Below are 21,626 nucleotides of genomic sequence, written 5' to 3'. Positions count from 1 at the left end.
GGTATGCTAAAAATACTTCGTCCCCCATGTGATAAGCTTTCTATAGGCAAATAAATTTGAGGCAGATAAGCAATGAAGCCTGTGACCCTCGCCTGAATTCTATGCAGGGGTAGCCAATCTGGTGCTTTCCAGATGTTTTGGATTACACCTTCAGCTAACATGGACATTGGTCAGAGATGATGGGAGTTGAGATACACAACATCTGGACAGCACTATGTTGGCTACACCTGACTAGTGCCTTCCATAGTGTGGATACTGGTCAGTGAACCAGTTTAGAGTTTAGAAATTTGAAGGCTATTGCCTTGCTTCACTGTTTTAATCCACTTAATCAACCATGATATTGGGAAGTAGCTAATTTTGTATATGCTTTAGTCAGGCATAACATAAACATAGTGGGTCGTTTTAATGATCACATATCAACCTGGTCCATCCTTTAATATTACACTGCCATTGCCTTTTCTTTTTTAAAATAAAAATAACTGGACTTTTGTATATTTATTTATTAGGACCGTTCTTGGCAGTGAACTAAAATCAGGTATTTGAAGCTAATGTTTGTAAGTGTAGGTGATTTTGCTATTCATTGTAAGTCAAAGATAAATAATTTCTGAGACATACTTTATAATTAAGTCATATATTTTGGAAAGACAGATTATTGTAATAGCCAATGCTTCTAACCAGCAGGAAACTCTTCTGTGTAGCCGGCATTGAAGTTTTGTGTTTTCATTTCAAGGTTTATTGCTTCCAGTTCATAATTTGACATTTGGCAGGGTTAAGGAACAAATTTAACTCTTGCCTGTATTAAGGCTACATCTAGTGCCGGGGCTTCCTTATAGGTTTTTTAATAACAATTGTTGATGTATTCCAAGGGTAGCTATCCTAACAGTTATGTAAGCCAAACAGAACACTAGAAGTGCTGCGTATTTTAAATACTAAGGTTAGCCATAATGGAAATTATGTGTGTGTGACTGTCTGGTACATGCAGTGAGCATGTAGTTTAAAAGCCTTGGCACATCACAGAATGACCAAATTGCTTCTCTGAAGAGAGACACACAAAAAAGCTTATTTAATCGTTTTTCCATACCCATCATCTTTCTTCCTCCTCTTCCCTGGTTTGATTTTTCGCAATTCACATATATCTGTGTAATGTTCCCTTCTGATTTTCACATCTTGCTCAGATCCAAAAGTCCAAACTTGCATGAATGATTTCACATATTGTTGCGATGGACATACACTTAAGCTCTGTTAAGATCATACAAGTGGTTGTGGGACTGTGAGCTCCCAATCTCCAGCCCTTCCCATTTACAGCAGTTTTTCCTCCTCCTGTCTCCTTAACCACAAGGGTTGTATTGATATGTTGGCAATAGTGGCGGCAGCTTTGCACTGGAGCTGGCTGGGCAAAGGGGACATAGTGTACCAAGAGACCAGCTAGCAGCAGGTGGAGCCACAGGTCACCCTAGGCAGAGCATACTTGACTCCAGAGGCACACACAAGTACAGTCATACCTCCAGTTAAATATGCTTCAGGTTGAGCGTTTTCGGGTTACTCTCCGCGGCGACCCGGAAGTAACGGAACATGTTACTTCTGGGTTTCGCCACTCGCACATGCGCAGATGCTCAAAATAACGTCATGCGCAGAAGCAGCGAATCGCGACCCACAGACGCGCAGTCGGGGGTTGCGTTCTACTCAGGATACGAACGGGGCTCCGGAACAGATCCCGTTCGCATCCAGAGGTACCACTGTATACACTTGACACAGACAGCAGTGTTTAAGTGGTGGTGGAGAGGAAGAGAAAAACTAGGGACTGGGTGATGAGAGAGATGGTGAGCCTAGATTAGCAGTGGAGGGGGAGAGCAGCACTAGATTTAGGGGTTGTGTGGGTAGTTCCCCCAAACTGGGCATCAAGACAAAGGGGTGTAATAATAATAATAATAATAATAATAATAATAATAATAATATGCCTATATTGATTCAGGTACCTACTGGGAAGAACCCTAAAAAAGCAACCGTACCCAAAGGAATTCTTGTGAAAATAAGAAATATTTGCGAGGAGGGGGCACCAAATGTTGTCCTTGCTCGGGGCACCATGTTACAAAAGTCCGCCACTGGGGAGGGCAAAGTGTCAAGGAGGTGGTATGGGGCAGAAATAGCAAGACTGGGTGGTGGGCTGAGCTTTTCTGTTCCGTGCCTTTTGGATCTTTTTGGTTCTCTCCCTTCCCTTTGACTTGCCTATTCCTCCAGCTGCTTTCAAGGCAGCCTTTTGGCTACGTTCCTGTCTCTTTAACTGCAGCACCAGCAATGTGATTGGTTGAAAGCACCTTGAATTAGTTCTGATTGGGCCAGGGAGACCATTCTGAGTAAACATGGGGTGGGGCTGGGGTGTGTGAATATTTTGAATTGCTTGCAGTGGATTGGTTGTGCAGATTGCAGCGAATACCTGTGCATGTAACTGTGTCCTGTTTGGCTAGGAAAGAAGGCTGTTTTAAGGGCTGGTGGGTCTTGTCACCCAACCTGAATGCTTTTTTTTTCTATAGCAATTTGCAGTGGGTGGGTGGGTGGGGAGCTGGTTTTTCCTCCTCCTGGAGAGTTACGGGGTTGGGCCAGGCCACAAAAATGCAGAAAGCAGGAAAACAGGCAGGGGGAGAAGGAGGGGGAGAGTGGGCTCAATCTGTGCAGTGAAAGTGGAGGACTGGGGGCTGTTGGTGATAACAGCTTCTTTTGCCCTTATAAAAAAACCTTACTGTCTTAAACTAAACCAGGGTTGCTGCTTAAACAGGGTTCAAAACCGCCTTTAAGTCTGGTTTCAAATCCTGGCTAATGTATACAGTGGTACCTCAGGTTACATACGCTTCAGGTTACATACGCTTCAGGTTACAGACTCCGCTAACCCAGAAATAGTACCTCGGGTTAAGAACTTTGCTTCAGGATAAGAACAGAAATTGTGCTCCGGCGGCGCAGCAGCAGCGGGAGGCCCCATTAGCTAAAGTGGTGCTTCAGGTTAAGAACAGTTTCAGGTTAAGAACGGACCTCCGGAACAAATTAAGTACTTAACCCGTGTTACCACTGTATATCACAGGGTTTAAAACCTCCTCCTCTCTTCTTTCTTACACTCCAGAAACTTCCACCCCACTCCACTGGGCTGGGGAAAGTATTCTGAATAATGTTGTGGGAAAGGGGTCCTTTTCTTTTCTTCCTCCTCACCTGCCAGTCCCAAGACCTGAATGTCATTCATTGCAAGGCTCCCTTTCCAGGTGGTCTGAATCCTTGAACAGAAACACTCCTGCTACGGGCTGGGTGTTATTCCCTTGAAGTCACTGCAGCTAGGTTGTGCACATCTCCTATGTTTTTGTCCTTCTTTTGTTTTATTTTTATTTTTTTGAAAAAGTTGAGTCTTCAAAAAAGCTGCTCTTTTTCTTCTGCTTGGAAAGGAAAGATTGCCATGCCATTATATATACCTCACTTGTTTTCAGAAGCCTGCTCTTTCTTCTTGCTCAACTTTGTGTCTCTGTTTCTCTGAAAGAAGTCGCTGAGACAGGAAGGCAGATAAGGGTTTGCTCTGATAAGGGAGCACATTGTCCCATGGCAGGAGGCACTCAGTGAAATTTAGTTAGATGTAAAAATGGGGGCAATGGCTTGTTTTAGTGGAAACTGCTAAATCATAGTAGAATTAATAACTAGTATAGCTAGGCATCTGAGTGTGACTGTATTGCAACTTTCTTACATTCTTTACCATACCATTCCTGTATATGGCTAGCAGATTTGTATTCGTAAGGCTAAAAGTTGTTCCACATTAAATAGAATACAGGCTTGTGGGGTCTTCATGAAACGTTTTCCTGTTGCAAACTAAAGTCCTCTGTGATTTCCTGCTTTTCTCCCAATTTCTCAGATTTTATTTTTTGTGCCTGCAATTTATACTGGGTATATTAATCAACTAAAGCTTTAGTTGAATCATCAGTCAGAGCCAAACTTAATCAGTAGGGCCAATCCATTGAGGAACACGTTCATATTTTGTGAGTCTTCTGTTGCTACTGGTGTGGAAAAGAAATTCTAATAGCTTTTCTATCTAACATGGTGGCTTTTGCTTGTTGTTACGACTTTGTTAAGTAGCGTGCAAAGGCACATATTCTGTGGTTTTGGTAATATGAAGAGTAGTTTAAATTTCTTTCATCTATTAACCAGTCATTCAGTGGCAATTTTCTTTTTGTTGTTGTTGTTGATTGACAACCCTATTTCCCTCATCATAGACCCTGTTATTTTTCTCTTCATTTCCACGCTGTACTAATTCAATAACTATTTGATACAAATGTGGAGTTTAATATAGTTAACTGGTTAAGATTTGGGTGAAAACAGCGGTGTTGTAGCACGTGCTGAAGACCCAAGTTACAAAGAAAAGGCAAATGTTTTATTTTACCCGCTCTGTACCCTTTTCCAAGATACCCTGAAGAATTTTAACCCAAATCCTATATATGGTGAACTGCTGGGTTTAGGTCATAGAATGTTTTTTTTTTTCTTAAGAAAAATATTGAATTGAAATGGAATAGAATGGTCTGGTGCTAAAAGGACCTTTAAAAACAACAACACCTCTCTCATGTGAGTCCTGACTCTTTAAAGTTTATATGTTAGTCCTCCAGAGACAGTAGTAGTTCTGGTTGTAAGGTTGTTCTTTCTCAACTGACTTGACACTCATATCCTTAGGTAGGATTAGTTGGAATCCTAACCTGTTTTTCCTCTTTGTCTGATTTCTATGGGGCCATTTCTGGACACCAAATAGGCAGGGGGAGAGTGTGCAGGCACTGCCTTCTCTCAGCAGAGGAGAAAAAAACGAAATTGTGGTCTAACCTCTGAAGATACAGCTCAGTTTTAAAAATATTTATTCATAAATACATCCTACTGATTTCACTGGGACTTAGGGTGCTTCTACACAAGGTGTTTATTTCAGTTCTTTGTCCACTCATTAAAAAAATTGCTGTTCTTCTATGCTCTTCTATTTCCTTGGAATTCCCCCCACCCCCCAAAAAAATTTTACTTTTTTAAGTTTACCTTTTTAAAGGGGTGGAATCTCTGCAAGTGTAGATTGTAGCACCATTCTTCATTCTTTGCAAAAAGATGTGGTTTCAACAAGTGCAGTGACCCAGAATTGCAGAGCCTAGGTAGCTCTAGGAGTTGTCATTCTGGAAGCACTCTTACTTCCTGGAACACCTTCTTGGAATTGTAGCCTTAGAGATATAAGAACCCGGAGATAGTGGAAGCAGATGTTAGAAGTTTTGAAACTTCAGAAGAGTTTATGAAGCCCAAATTAAGTTCTTCCATCAGCACTTGGGGCACGAGTTTTTAAAACCATAAGTGGAACCTCTCAGCACCATTGGAAGATATTTTCTTTATCCCTGTTTACATGCAGAAATGCCGATTAAGGCGAGTTTTTCAGCATTCCTCTTCCACATAGTATGGACCAAGCCATGAATGGTGAATAGCCTTGAAATGTGTAGGTGCTGGATCTCTGCGCTCTATTCTACTATGTCTGGTTGCTTTCCTAGAAGCAGGCTGTACCACATATTTACCAAGATTGTGTCTCCTTCTGGTTGTCCTGAATTTTCTTCCCGTGTGTAGCAGAACATTTACAATGCTACTAAATAAGCCTGATCAGAGCATTTAAAGGTTTTGTGCATTTAGAGACCATCAGCATTTTTGATGAGTGTATATTTTCTAGAAGAAATTGAAGAAGAAAATAAAGAGCCTTCTGGCATCTGAAAGGCTAACCACTTTGCTATGGAATAAGTCTTCATGACTATTAGGGTCCTCTTCATCAGATTTATGAAGTGCTACCCAGATTTAAAGAGGGAGAGACTTGCTAGCAGACAGATCAGAAGGAAATGAAATGTAGACAAGTAGAGAAAGGGATAACTGTGATATTAATGCTGGTCATTCATTGATGAGTCGGACGTTCTGGGTTGGGGGTCTTGCTTGGAAGGTATAGTTGGCAGGGGGTCGTTGCTGTTGGCTGTTTTGTATCTTTATTTCAGATCTTGTGATGATTTATGCGGAAATGGTTGAGTTGGGTTGTGTATTTTAACATTTATTTCTTGCTAATGACTGCTTTTGTTATGTTGCAGTTATGTGTTTTTTCTCTCCATTCTGTAAGCTGCCTTGAACATGGTTTGAACTGTGGAAAGACAGCATACAAATAAAATTATGTTTATGTGTTGGTATTGGTAGGCCACTTAATACTTGGGAGTGTGATTAAAAATATAGGTTGTGCCAGTTCAGTCTACATGTGATGGCACTGAATCTCTTGATGTATTGTAATCCAGTAATTTCACGATGCGTTTTGAAGTTTCTTGGTTTCAGATGTGGTCAACTTAAGATCACAGTGTCCTGGGAGGCTGAAATAACCTCCCACTGGTTTCTCAATATTTCCATTTCTCATGCTGGAGTTGTGTCCATCTGTTCTTTTGCGTAGAGACTTTTCTGCTTGTCCAATGTATAATGCAAAAGGTGATCTCAGCAGGTGATTGCATATTTCACACTGGAATATTCGCAGGCGAATGCACTCCTGACGTGGACAACGTTGATTAGGTCCTGTAATAAATAATGTTGCCTGAGTAGACTTGGTGTAGGGCTGGCATCTATGTCGGCCAAATTGTGTTGTAGTCAACTAAACTACAGCAAAATAACACAGCATTAGGGCAGCATTAAACCTAAGGGAGCGTATTTTTTTTTCTGCAAAGAGACACACCCCACTCTAACAAGCGGTAAAACCAAAAGCTGTTGCAAAAAGGTTCTTCAAGATCTGCAGATATTGTATAGACAAGGAGGGAGAAAGCCCTCTAACCTCTCAGGGCAGGAGTTGCAGATACAGGGGGCTACCACGGAAAAAGCCCTGTTGTGTCCTGTGCTGCTAGAAGGCAGCAGCCCCCATAAAGTCCCTCCTCTACAGATCTTAAAGGATGGGTACATGCATGTGGTAGAAAGCAAGACTTTCAGGTAGCTTGGAACCAAGCTGATCCATGCAGGAAGAAACAAATAGAGTCTTGATGAGGCAAAATAGGGGGGACTATTGAGTTGTCTTTGTCTCAATTGTGTATTTTGTGTTCTGTATATTGTCATTTTATGTTGTGTGCCACCCTGAGATCTATGGGTATAGAATGTTATATAAATAGCAACAACAACATGAAAATATGTCTGGAGCATTTTAACAGTGCAATCCTAAACAGGCCTCCGCGGGAGTAAATTCCACTTGAGTCCAACTCTCCATTGAAATTAAGGAGACATAACACATCTTGTTGAAATCTCAGCTGCTGAAATCAATAGGATCTCCATGCTGGAAAAGTCAGAGCATGCTCCAAAGTACTTAACTTTGCCTGGGTCGTGTCCTGACTCCGTCGGAAGGTTAATCTTTTTTAAATCAAGTGCATAAATTATATTTCCCTTATCCAGGTTCCTTGGCACACGCTCTCTCTCTTTTCTAGTAGGTTACAGTTCCAGGAAGTGCCTTAGAAGTTTGCTTGGACTTTTAACTGTGCACCTGTCCTTATTTGCATGGAGAAATCAATTGCTTCACTAGCCTCACCGAAGGACAGGGTGTGAGCGAAAATTTTATCAAAGTGTGTCCTGTTTGGACAAGTTGTGTTGCCTTGGCAAAGGTCCAGAGGGTGGAGCAGCTGGGAGGCGGCTGGAAAATAAAACTGTGTGGCTTGTTAACACACACACACACGAATGTTTTCTTACTGCATCATTGCTAGTTATGTAGTTTCATATTACATGTAGCCTACATACTTCTACCTATATAAAATATTTAAAGCAAAATTAGCTTGTCTGATTTGTAGAAATTAAGCACCTCCTCTGAAGTGGTGGCCCAGATAGTTAAAGGTGGTTGTTGTGGCTGCTTTGTCTTCCAACAATTAAAAAATATATATATAGTGGATTGCAAAATATGCAATATATGAATTCCCAGTGTACAGAGAAGCAAATTGACACATTACGACTGGACGCTATACTCAGAATATCCTTAATGTAGTTCCTTAATTTATCTTCTTTCCCACTTGTTCCTCCTCTTTGGTTCCTCTTCTTTGGTGGAACAGTGGTAAAACTCCTCTGTTTTACCAGATAACTATCCCTAAAATATTCAACATTTTTGTCCTCCTTGGTACAATTCAGTTATTTATATAGTTCCCTTGTTCAGTTACTTAGATCTCATTTTTTAAAAATACTTTTTGTGAATTGGGGCATTTTATCAGTACTGTTGTCAATAACAATACATCTCTCATTCTTCAGTCTCCCACGTTCCTACAGTTTTTTGTCTCAATAGCTGCTGTATTTGCTTTTGAAGTTCATGGAAGGTTCCGTCTACTACCTCAATAGAAAGTAGATTCTGAACCTCAGATGGTGGTTCTGGTAAATATGAGACCGGAAAAGGAAGAGATGTAAGATTTACTCCTTAACTCTGTCTTGGAAAGACAATTATGAGCACTGATAGCCGGCTTGAAACCACCAAATAAGCGTTTAGGAATGTTTTTCCACGTCAGCCATAATGAGTTAGAGCTCTTAATATTTCTGACGTGTGCAAGGAATCTACTTGGCCTGGCCTAAACCAAACATTTTCTGCTTACCATTGGTGAAAAATACAACCCATGTAAAAATGTCATGTTTCGCCAATGGCCTCCGCATGATTCCTACCAAAACTTGGAGAAATGTGTGAATTGGCGTTCCATGGGTATAAATAATCACTGCTAAGACCCTTTTCTTGTATCAACCAACCCTAAGTCTGTAGAATGCACTGCATTACTAAAAGCAGAAACTGAAACTGAAGAAAAGTCACAGTCCTCCTCTTTGTATAGCTCAGGTGGTTAAACTTTTCGACAGAGGACGGAAGTGCAAAAGTTCAAGCCGCTCTTAGGGGCTGAAACAATCTTTACACGTCTGTTCATCAAAGAATTTCATCTACCTAGCAAAACCGTAAGCTATTGGCAAGGTTTATATTTAAAGCACTATCATTGTGGATGAGCGGAAATGACTTGATGGAGCATGACTTTTTTCTTACACAGGGAGGGGAGAATTAGTGACACAGCACATGCGTTGCATGTTTTAAGGTCCTAGCATCTGGTACCTTAAGGGGAAAGCATTTGGGGTTAGAGCACCGGGGAAATCCTCTGCTTGAGATCTTGAGTCAGGATCTGCAGTACTATAAATAATTGTCTCTTGATCCTTAGGCTGAATTCATTGCTCTGCGTATTGTCTAGGACAGGGTTGGCTCAGTAAGCTGGGGCTGCAGCAAAAAAAATATTGTAAATTACAATGCTGCAGATGGCACTGCGTTTAATCAGTTTTGCCTGTAATTTGTCATAAGACGTCATGTGCTCCATAGTTGCAACCTTAAATTGCTTGATCAGGCAAAACTTGAAGGTGATAATGAAATTTCTGCATTCATGTCCGCCTAACCTGAAATTGGCCATGGATAGCACAATGCCTGTCCTAAGTGAGTGATCCCTCTCATTCCAAATAAACGTGTGAAATATAATAATAGGTTTTACTTTCAAGGCAATTGGCAAACCTGTCCCAGTGTACACCAGAAAATTTTACTGCCTCCCTTTGTCTACCAGCTCCTGCCAAAGGGTCCTTGGAAGAGGAGTTGAAACGAATTGCTTTTGAAACTAATTGCTTTTGTGATTGAAACGAATTGCTTTTGTGTTGTCCTCTTTATTCTTATTTTATTTTATTTTATTTTATTTTATTTTATATATTTGTTATGCCACCCTATACCCACAGGTCTTAGGGCAGTTACAACATAAAATCACAATATAAGAACACAAAATATCTTGTGGCATTTTATGTTATAACTCTTCTCTCTTCCTTAGGTGGTGGTTTGGGGTTTTTTTAAAACCCAAAGCAGTTATGGGATTGACTCAGTGTTTTACCAGTGTTCACTATGTTCTGGTTTCCAGAGGTGTTGTGCGATTCACCATTTGTATAGTTTCCTTTGGAACCTCTGTCTATCTTGAAAAGGCTCCCTTTGATTCATTGGGCAAAATACAGAGAGAATTTCAAAAAACGACTTGTTGAATTCTGTGCTTGCAGTGAAATCTACCGCAATACACAATGGATTGTTCTTTGTTGCATATTTTTAGCGCCACCTATGGATACAAACAAACAGTGTCACGCTTAAGAACTTGCATGTTATTTAGGACAGGATTAAGTAAGGTATTGAGTGTATTGTTCAGCACTTGAGGCCTCAGGAAAAAATATGAACCACCTGCAACATTATGCAGATGGGGGGGGGGGTTATATGTAATGTTCATATGAGTTTAAAGATAACCATTTGACATTTCAAAAAAATTGTTTCCTTAGTGCTTATTCACACAATTCGGCAAGACTTAAGTCTGGCAATGTGCTTTTTCTAAAAAATAAAAATTTAAGATGGCATACTTTATTTAGATGCTTACAAAAGCTTATGGGGCACAAAAAATATCCTGAATGGGGGGGGGGGCTATAGATCCCATGCATGGCTGACATAACTCAATCTCCGCCACTGCAATTTAGGAATAATAATGATATATCTTATTTGCACTGAAAGGGTAATTTTAAAAATGCTTACAAACCAAAGGAAGTAAATTACCTTTGTTTGTATGAAATAGGAGTTTGTGATCTAAACTCAGGCTCTGTCTTTGCTGCTTTATTTTATTTTTGGTGGATGTACTGCTCTCCAATTGTTACCCTAAAATCCTGGCTATCTGACTTTTTTTTTCCTATGGGGCAGCAATCACCATTTTCCACCAAGGAAGGCCAAAAGAAAAGGCTTAAAGGTGAAACAAGAAGTTCCTTCTCTAGGCAGCAGTTGTGTCACTGTTAAGCTGCCACCTCTCATGCTTTGCTGAACTGTCTTAATGGCCCTATCTATTTAACACAGGGGCAGATTTTGGCCAGTTTGCACTGGGCGCCAGCACTAGAGGGCATTGCAGGACTTTGCAACTATAACTGAAAGGTGGGGAGGCATCCAATTTTGGCCTTGCACAGGGCACCACTGAAATTTTAAAGACCAAAGTCCACCACTGATTTAACAAGTCACATGTTGAGTACTACTTCTCATGTCTTTAAAATAAGTAGCCATACTGTCTGCCCTATTTAAATATTTCATTGGTCCAATATGTAAAAAAATTCTGCTCTATCCATAACATTATTCCTTTAACTCCTGTTGTTTTAATGCTTTTCCTATTGACTCTTGGCAAGTTTGGCAACTGTTGATGATATTTAATACAAGCAATTTTATTTTTATAATTAGCTGGAGATGGGCGACGTATAATATTAAGAGCAGCTTTCCCCCCTTTGAACTGAATTGGACTGTTGAGGGCAGTGTTAGGCTCTTGACAGTTGCTACGAGCACAATTACTGAGTTCTACTTAATAAAAGCTTTCCTTTTGAGAAATAATTTTGCCATCAATTCTGAAGCTTGATTTAGCTCTCATTTTGCCGATCCTTTCCTAATTAGTTCCCACTATTGTAACATGAGAGGGAATTTCTTCCTTTCCAGAAATAACGGTCGCTGTATTCTGTCTGAATACAACTGTTTTGGTGCTCTGAGCTACAGGAATGTGAATTGGAAATAATACAGAATTCGTAAGATTTGTTACCCAGGGCTTAGGCAATGCCAACTGGGACTTGTTATTTGAGGGCCCATCCTAACAATTAAAGGAGAATTAACATTGGTTTTGGGAAGCAGGGAGGATTACTAGTATTTACCTTTAATCGTAAAATTTGGTGTGTATTTCTCAGTCCTATTCTGGAATACTGAGATTGTCCCACAGGAATCAAGTGAAACTGTCTTGTTTACATCTTACAGCCTGTATCTCGTGCCAAACGGTTAAATGATTTCATCTTTGACTCCTTCGAGCTATGTCAGTTATTGCTTCCGTGGTGCATTTCAGTCAGAGCCAGTGTGGTGTAGTGGTTAAGAGCGGTGGACTCGTAATCTGGGGAACCGGGTTCGCGTCTCCGCTCCTCCACATGCAGCTGCTGGGTGACCTTGGGCCAGTCACACTTCTTTGAAGTCTCTCAGCCCCACTCACCCCACAGAGTGTTTGTTGTGGGGGAGGAAGGGAAAGGAGAATGTGAGCCGCTTTGAGACTCCTTAAAGGGAGTGAAAGGCGGGATATCAAATCCAAACTCTTCTTCTTCTTCTTCTTCATCCTTACAAAGCACTGTTCATGCCCATTTTACCTTTAGAAATTGAGGCCCTGAGCTCTCCCAGTGAGTTCACAGCTCATGCAGAGCCTAGAATCGAAGTTCCAGCAGGAGGTCTATCATCTAATCCCTAGTTTAAACTGCCTCTTAGGTGGTATTAGAAATCAATTCCAGACTTTAGGATAAATGTCGACAGATGCAAAGGCTTTCCAGCTGACAGAACAGCATGTGAAGGAACTGTACAGGATTTCCCCCATAAAACAAGGTGTGTTACTTTAAGACCTCATTGCGGACACCGAACATGTGAGCAGGACATCTGTGTGATGAATGCATTCCCTTATGTGGAGGAAAGAGAAGCAAGAGTGTTTGGTTATTTGTAGCTGCTTGTTGTGCTAATTATTCTGAATTAAATCTGGATAAAGACATGAAATACTTCAACATCTGGGAGTGGGGTTCATATAAGCCATGGGTAGGCAAAATAAGGCCCGGGGGCTGGATCTGGCCCAATCACCTTCTAAATCTGGCCCGCGGACGGTCCAGGAATCAGTGTGTTTTTACATGAGTAGAATGTGTCCTTATATTTAAAATGCATCTCTGGGTTATTTGTGGGGCATAGGAATTCGTTCATTTTTTCCCCCAAAATATAGTCTGGCCCCCCACAAGGTCTGAGGGACAGTGGACCGGCCCCCTGCTGAAAAAGTTTGCTGACCCCTGATAATATGACTCATATTTTTTCTAGCAGCTTTTAAAACATAAAACAAGTTTCTGTACTTGTAAGGCTTGACAACATATTTCCTATTGTAACATAGATGTGTGTTTTTTTAGAGGTAGATATTTGTTTTGAAGCCAAAAAGTAGCACTCCTGATAGCATAAATGCAAAGGGATTTCCTGACGTTTTAAGACAGTATCGCACAACTTCATACATGGTGTCGCCCTAAAGAGTTTCTGAGGATAAGCTGTGAAGTTCCTCGTGACAGACTTACTAGGTGGTCTTAGGCATGCCATTATTAGCTTTTTGCAGGCACCTACAGTGGCTACATGGAGATGGGAATGCAATTTTAAAAGTATAGAGCAGGCATAGGCAACCTTCGGCCCTCCAGATGTTTTGGCCTACAACTCCCATGATCCCTAGCTAACAGGACCAGTGGTCAGGGATGATGGGAATTGTAGTCCAACACATCTGGAGGGCCGAAGGTTGCCTATGCCTGGTATAGAGCTATTCTAAGGATTATGGAGATAATATGGTGTTTTGCATGCATTACTTGCATGCAGGCCTTGCCCAAGCACAGTTGAGAGGGGACTCATGATTCTACCCCTGCTCCCAATGTTGGGTTGTTTTTTCCAATAGCAATAAGCTGCGCCCGGTTGTTTGCATGCCGTACATGCAATTAACTCCTATGCGCAGTAATGTAAAATATGTTCACTTAAGAGCTGAGTATTCTACAGCTTTCTCATGCTTTGTCTTTTCTTAAAACCCTCTCTTGCTTCCCCCCTCGTGTTTCTAGAGTCCTGCACAACAATATAAGTAAACCTGACTAAGAAGATGCTAATGTTTGACCCTGTCCCCATCAAACAAGAAGCAATGGAACCCGTTCCAGTGGTTAGTATTTAAACATTTTTTTAAAGTTTCTGTTGTCATGGGTTATATTCTAGTCGTGCTGTGCTGAAACCTACCCTCCACCCTCATGTTCACAAATCGTTTCTTTCTTTGCAAACAAGGCTCCTGTTTTGTTTTGGTTTTTTTACTCCTTCATAACCAGGGGCCTTTTGAATTTCTTCAGAATTTTGGTGGGCGTAGAGTTCAGCTTTAATCATCACAAGATGAGCAGGAGTTGTATGTGCATTTATTTCCATTAAACATCTCTCTAGCGCTCTGCAGCCTTCCTAGCTGTCGGCACTTCCTGCAGCAGTAGTTACCTCACAGCATGCTCCCCTGAACTTTAATTGAATCGCAGAGTTAGGCTGTGAGGGCCTTGTGATAAATGTGCTTTCTGATTTTCTATTTAAGGAAGAAGGACCTTCCTTTTACCTTGACAGAATCTTTCTGCACCAGATTCTTTCACAGTGAAAAAGACCACACACACACACACACACACACACGAACACGAACAGGTGTCAGGTGCATAGTAGGCTGATTCCCACTGCTTACAGGAAAGCACACCTGAGGATATGGGGAAGCTTTTTGGAAATGCTGGTATCCAGGAAAGTTGCAGAGTGCAAAATCTCCAGAGGGATCATTTTCACAGGAGAAGAAACGACACTCCCACAAACACCCCTGAGCTGCTTTTGAAGTAAAGTAAGCGCTGTGGGTTAAACCACAGAGCCTAGGACTTGCCAATCAGAAGGTCGGCGGTTCGAATCCCAGCGACGGGGTGAGCTCCCGTTGCTCAGTCCCTGCTCCTGCCAACCTAGCAGTTCGAAAGCAAATCAAAGTGCAAGTAGATAAATAGGTACCACTCCGGCGGGAATGTAAACAGCGTTTCCATGCGCTGCTCTGGTTCGCCAGAAGCGGCTTAGTCATGTTGGCCACATGCTGTACGCCAGCTGCCTTGGCCAGTAAAACAAGATAAGCACCACAACCCCAGAGTCGGCCACGACTGGACCTAATGGTCAGGGGTCCCTTTACCTTTACCTTAAGCGCAAACATAAATCACTGCGCCCCACCCATGGGAGCCACTGAATAGTTAGGATAGCCTCCTTTTCCCTGACCGAGGTTCTGTGTATTTAACAGGCAGGAATTCAGCAAGTGGTGACTCGACATTTAACAAGACCTGAGTCTTTTTACGTCTTTCTCTTTCTGCATTTGGTCCTGTTAGCCTTACTTGCATGTCCCATATTTTCTCTTACTGTCGATGTTTGAGGTTTTCTGCCTGAGCCACACAGAGGTTGTAGGAGAGAAGGGAGCACCTTGGCAATGTTCAAGGAAATGAGCTTACGGTCTAGGATGTTCTAGGGTGAGTCTGGTGCCATAAGCCTGTTTGCTTTGTTTGCCTCTGTGTACTTGGAAAATAGTCGCAAAGAGGAAAATTTGAATAGAGGATTGTATGTGAAGGCTTGCTGGCAATGAGAAGCTTATACAATTAGATCATCTTTGTGTGTTTGGCTGCTGATATTCCTGCCAGCGGTTATACAAGATGTAAGGGTCACTTTGAAACAAAGTTGTCATGGATATTTGTAATGTTTGTTAGAAAATATCCAATAACAGTGTTCAGCTTTTGGTTTAATTTTAATTTTAAAAAACACTCTGCTTGTGGGAGGTGGGGGACATTTCCGATAAATGTTTCTTTACCTGGATATATTTTAATAAATGCTTTCATAAAGGAAGTTTTAAAACTTCTCCTTTAGTTCACACTGTTTTGGTCAAGAAAACTTAAGAACTGCCCTTTGGGAAATGGATGCAATTGCCCTCCTAAGTAATTAGTGTGGTTGATTATAGACCAAAGTACTTATTGGTTGCTGTTCCAAAAGATAACTGCTATGTTTTCCTCAAAGTAGCTGTAGGCTTATTTCTGCAGAGAGGCTGGATGTAATTTGCTAGAAATAAGTGGGAATCCATCAGCACATAATTAAAGGCTACCTCTGGCATAACATGTACGCGAGGCTTAATGCTACAACAATGTAATAATGTGTGCATTACACTGCATTTTAGCAAGTACATCCTTGTCTTGTCAGCCCATTTGTGGCATCCTTAAATTAAGTTTCCTTTTTTTAAAGGATTTGCAGCCAAACTGGTACAGAGTTTGAAATTTCGGTGATGTTTAGAGCAGCTCAGAGTCCATGTGATGTTGACTGCACTTCGTGACTTCTGACCAAAAAAGAGGGATAAGCTTGCTTTGCATCACTAGTGTAGTGGTTTGTAAATAATGATGGATGAAGACCAAAGAGAGCAGTGGTATTAACAGGGAAAGTTGGGCTTCTTCAAAGACTTCTTTGTAACACTCCCATCTGTAACTGATAGCATCAGTACCAGGGTGTACCTCTAAATTGGTCTTGGATGTTAAGTGGATTGCAGCAGTGAAGATTTGGCGTGTGTTTGTTTATTATTATTATTATTATTATTATTATTATTATTATTATTATTATGTGTGTGTGTGGTGGAGAGAGAATGTGTTTCGAGTGAGAAGAGGAAGGAAGAAGAAGTGATGACTTTGTGGGGAGAGACTTCAGATATAAACAGGAGAGGAGGGGTGGGTGGGTGGGTGTGCATGGTCGGAATGGTATGCAATGGTCCCTCGGGTTGCATACGCTTCAGGTTAAGAACTTTGCTTCAGGATGAGAACAGAAATTGTGCTCTGGCAGCACGGCAGCAGCAGGAAGCCCCATTAGCTAAAGTGGTGCTTCAGGTTAAGAACAGTTTCAGGTTAAGTACGGACCTCCGGAATGAATTAAGTACTTAACCCGAGGTACCACTGTAAATGCATTCATACTGCTGGGATAGCTCAGTCAGTAGAGCGTGCGACTCTGAATCTCAGGGTTGAGGGTTTGAGCCCTACATTGGGCTAAAGATTCCTGCATTGCGTGCGGTTTGGACCCTCATGGACCCTTCCAGCTCCACGATTCTATGCTCCTGAGACCTATGGTTTTATGAGTGACAAATTTATTTATTTCATTTTTTGGATGGCTACTTAAACCAAACCTTGGCTTAGTGTGGCACAGCAGCAAAAGGGATCAGGGAGGAACAGAGTGGGTGTAAAACCAGAAGCCTGTGCACTCATGCCAGCGAAGTTTGACTTGGTGTGTTGGGAAAAACCAGACCCATGTAGCCCCTGCAGTCCCCTTAAGCTTTGGAAACAGTGGGGGAGGAAGCGAATTTAAGGCGGCAAAGTGTGTGGCGTGTGGAAAGAAGTTCAATATTCTGCCTTTGGAAGGTGGACTAAAACTATCTCCATTTCCTCTTGCACATCTTACAATTCTAATTGAGAGCATTGTGTTTGCTGCAGTATTTGGCAAAATTGTCACGTGGCCCAACATTTTCTCCCGCTTAAAACAGTAGTTGACATTTTTGCACAATCACAAGCTGGTGAGAGTGGAGTGCCATCAGTGTGTACAGTGGTACCTCGGGTTACATACGCTTCAGGTTACAGACACCGCTAACCCAGAAATAGTGCTTCAGGTTAAGAACTTTGCTTCAGGATGAGAACAGAAATCGTGCTCCGGCGGCATGGAGGCAGCAGGAGGCCCCATTAGCTAAAGTGGTGCTTCAGGTTAAGAACAGTTTCAGGTTAAGTACGGACCTCCGGAACGAATTAAGTACTTAACCTGAGGTACCACTGTATAACACAGTTTTTAGCACCAGGAAAAAGAAACGAAGTTGAGTTTTAGCAACGCTGTAAGGGTGCGGTTTTAAAAGGTTTACCACAATCGCATAATGGCAGGACACACCCACAGCATTTTGTCATCTCTCTGGTGGACTGGGCAGTTTGGGGATGGTGTTACTACACACATGAGTGATAACTATATAGTAGATGTAATTACAGAGTCGCCCGAGCTCCACCCTGTTGAGTACATGTGATGTGAAATAGTTAATGTGGTACTTGTTACCTTGGAGTAAACAGTGCCACGGAAGTTTCCAGAAAAGCACAAATTAGCAGCAGATGCTTTTGCTATTGGAGTGCCCACTTTTGAGGCCTACATTTGGTGGAAAGGCAGATAGGGTACACCTGCTTTTTAAGTAAGATGAATACACAAATCTCCCACAGAAGAACAGGACTTACTGTCCGTTGTAGAAGACCTGCATAAATCTTCCTTTTGAGAGGAGATTTGACGTGAGTTCTTAGTGATGATGATTATAAATCATCACCCACTGTATGCTATGTAGCAAGTTTTGTCAGTTAACAGCAGAGTTGCCTCTTTACGAGAGCTTTCATATCTGGGTGGAGATCACAAAATGTGACCTGTTTAGCTGGACTTTGTCCTAGGTGTGGACAAGTGGAGAAGAAATACGTCAACTCCCCGGTTATTTGGATTACATTGCTTTCCAACTTATACATATTCGAAAAGCAATCTTGGTCAGGATAGACCTGGAAAAATCCCCAGCACGTGACTGATGTCTAAAAATTGGATGACACATATTAGGAGGCAGCCTTCATCAAGAACATTCTTGCCAGTATTTCTGTATCCTCATGGAGCTTGCATATAGAAGTAGGATTCAGAGAGAGAGAGACAAAGCACCCTGAAGAATTGTTTGCTGTGCCAGAGAACATTAAGTGACATATTTGAATATTCTTTCCCTTGAAGTGCTGCTCCTTTTAGCCAGATACCCTTCTTCTCTTATTATAGAAAAGCTACTTGAAAAGTTGCAGATGACTACAAACTGAGCACTTCATGCTCCTTATAGTCCAGGGTCTCCAAATTAGAGAATTGCTACTCAACATCTAATGGTGCTGCTTTGCAATGTGTATGTGGCCGTATAACTTAAGCAGTATTGCACTTATTTCATCACTTAATGGCTTGCATGCCTAAACTGAGCATATATTCTGTCTCACTTTGTGATCTATCTGAAAAACAGAGCACCCAATTCTGAAGTTCATCACATCCATATATTTTTTTTGCTTAGCAAAATCCAGGAGCTGGCATTTATTGGAAACAGTATACTAGGCCACAGCAGCTGGTCTAAACAAGCATCTTATCTGTGATAAAAATAGCTTTTGTGTTCAGCAGTAGTTTGTTAACTATTTCATACCTGTAGGTTGTTTTTGAATATTAATTAATCCAGTTTTTTATTTATTTTGCTATTGTTCCGGTTTGAATGATCAAATCCAGACTTAACCAACTGGGCAGTTCTGTGTAGCTGCAATGCAGCCTCTGTGTTGGTAGGGAGGCAAGCCATGGTAAACCACAGTAAACTGAAAACATGGTTTCCAAATCAGCCAAACTGTTAACCATAGTTTCTGGTTCAGATTCATGCAGCAGGACACCTGGTTTGATAGTAGCTTCCAGACATCTTTTCCTGCTCACATGAAGGGAGCAAAGGAGAGCTGCGTGTGGATCAGTTTGTGAAGGTTATACATAGCCTGGCTAATTAAGCCAGAAGTTAATTAACTGAATACAGCCATTGTTTCCACATACTATTAGGATAACTCGGGACTCTGCCTGGCAGGCTTAAGACCCGGTATGCCATGTAATCGCTGTGATCATGCTGTTTCTAACTACACTGTATTAAATGTAAAGCTTTCAAGTAATATAGCACAGCCAGAAAAATAGTTTTCATGCAGGGACTATTGTTGTGACTGGGTCATACTTGCTTTTATTTATTTCATAAATATAAAGTTGCAGAAGAAACTCAATTTATTGCTAATAAATTATTAGAACACCCCACCACCACCATTTCTTCTAATATGAAAACATGCAATCAGCCAATTTAGCTTCACTGTTTTCCTGTCACAATGCAAACAACTTTAGAATCTTCCATGCAGCCATTCAGACAACATGAAAATAATAGGTACAACTCTGGACTGAATATATATATGTATGTATGTATGTATGTATGTATGTAAATATACCATAGGCAAAGCATCATTAACATCCCGACATACAGACATGAACGTGCAATCGTGCACGCACGCACACACACACGTCCTATAAACTCAAGTCTCTACTAGTAAAGGTAAATTGGAAAAACGCCTTAAACTATATATAGAAAGTTTACAGATGCGCCGTTACCCCTTGCATTTCATGACTTTTTGGCCCCACTATGTTTAAATATATATACTGTATTTTTCGCTGTATAAAACGCACCAGACCATAATACGCACCTAGTTTTTGGAGGAGGAAAACAAGAAAAAAAATATTCTGAATCTCAGAAGCCAGAACAGTAAGAGGGATCGCTGCGCAGCGAAAGCAGAAATCCCTCTTGCTGTTCTGGCTTCTGGGATAGCTGCGCAGCCTGCATTCGCTCCATAAGACGCACACACATTTCCCCTTACTTTTTAGGAGGGAAAAAGTGAGTCTTATACAGCAAAAAATACGGTATATATTTCCTTTGTACTCTGTTTTGCCTGCTAAATGCTTGGCAGGAGTTTATGCTGCAATGAATATGTTAGACTTCAAATGGTCACAAAGTGATGCTGTTGAGAGTAGCTTTCAGATCATGTGTGAATATTATGTTCTGTTAGACAGATGTCACTTGTTAACTTAAGTTTGTCCATAGTGGCATGGTTTTGTTTGGTTATTGCCTAATGCCCATTAAAGGGCTACAAATTATTTGTGTGGGGGTTTTCTTGTTTTAGGTAATAACTAACCAGATGTGTCCTATCGCACTTCTCTTGTTTTTGCACTCTAACTTTTCTTGTTTGCTATGATGTTCATGATCTTCTACTGGAAATGTGCAGCTCAGTAGAAATGTGGAAAAGAAACCCTGTCAAAATAAATCGGCTTCTTCAGACTGGCACAAAAACAGCTGACTTGGGTGAATTCTGTGCTAGCGTAGCTAAACACAATGAAAATTCTTTCTGTCAAGCTGAGAAACAGAGAGCAAGTTGAATCCCTAGCATAATTTAATAATTTTGTGTTTTTTCTCCCTCAGCAGTTAGGTATTTCCCACTGGAGTTTGTTTGTTTAAGCATTCCATGGTTGCCTTAACATCTGAAGCAAACGGGACTTTTAAAATTTAACTTGCAAGTTACACATGACCTGCACCCTTTAGAGGGGGGAAACGTGCTACATTATAGCCCAACTATAGTCCTGTGCTTTGGTTTGTACATCCCAGACAATCCTAAAAATGCCTGCCTACAATACTGAAGTGAATGGGTTTCTGTCCTATAGCCCACATGCTTTTCGGTGGGGGCTAAGCACACATGACTCTGTGCAGTTGTACAGATTTTTGCAGCCACATTTAGTGGGAATAATAATAATAATTTATTATCTATACCCCGCCCATCTGGCTAGTTTACCCCAGCCACTCTGGGCAGCTCCCAACAGAACATTAAAAGCACGATAAAAGATCAAACATTAAAAACTTCCCTGAACAGGGCTGCCTTCAGATGTCTTCTAAAAGTCAGGTGGTTGTTTATTTCCTTGACATCTGATGGGAGGGCATTCCACAGGGCAGGCACCACTACTGAGAAGGCCCTCTTTCTGGTTCCCTGTAACCTCACTTCTCGCAGTGAGGGAACCACCAGAAGGCCCTCAGAACTGAAGCTCGGTGTCCGGGCGGAATGATGGGGGTGGAGACACTCCTTCAGGTATACTTGTCCAAGGCTGTTTAGGTCTTTAAAGGTCAGCACCAACACTTTGAATTGTGCTCGGAAACATGCTAGGAAGTAAGTTGCACTGATTTCAAGGAAGTCCGCATAGGATCAACAAACTCAATCAAAATGGACGGAAGGCTATTTTAATTAGAGAGATAAAACGTGATCTCTTACCATCTTTCCAAAAGGCATTCCTTGACATGAACGGTTTTGAACTTCAAAATTGGTGAAATAAATTATTACGGGTGAGGTCCAACAGAGCCACTCTA

At 41.4% G+C, this 21,626-nt stretch overlaps 1 protein-coding gene across 1 annotated transcript in view; it reads left to right on the top strand.

The window, feature by feature from the left end:
* Positions 1 to 21,626, top strand: part of KLF3 (KLF transcription factor 3) — a 39,603-nt gene that overhangs the window by 7,211 nt on the left and 10,766 nt on the right. The window contains exon 2 of the mRNA XM_079989830.1: positions 13,675 to 13,769. Within this exon, the coding sequence (XP_079845956.1) occupies positions 13,713 to 13,769 (57 nt within the window). The 5' untranslated portion in view covers positions 13,675 to 13,712. The remainder of the gene's footprint in view (positions 1 to 13,674; positions 13,770 to 21,626) is intronic.

This window comes from Podarcis cretensis, assembly GCF_951804945.1.
Source record: "Podarcis cretensis genome assembly, chromosome: 9".
NCBI lineage: Eukaryota > Metazoa > Chordata > Lepidosauria > Squamata > Lacertidae > Podarcis > Podarcis cretensis.
Note: the sequence above shows the minus strand (reverse complement) of the source record. Positions and strands in the feature narration are given on the sequence as shown.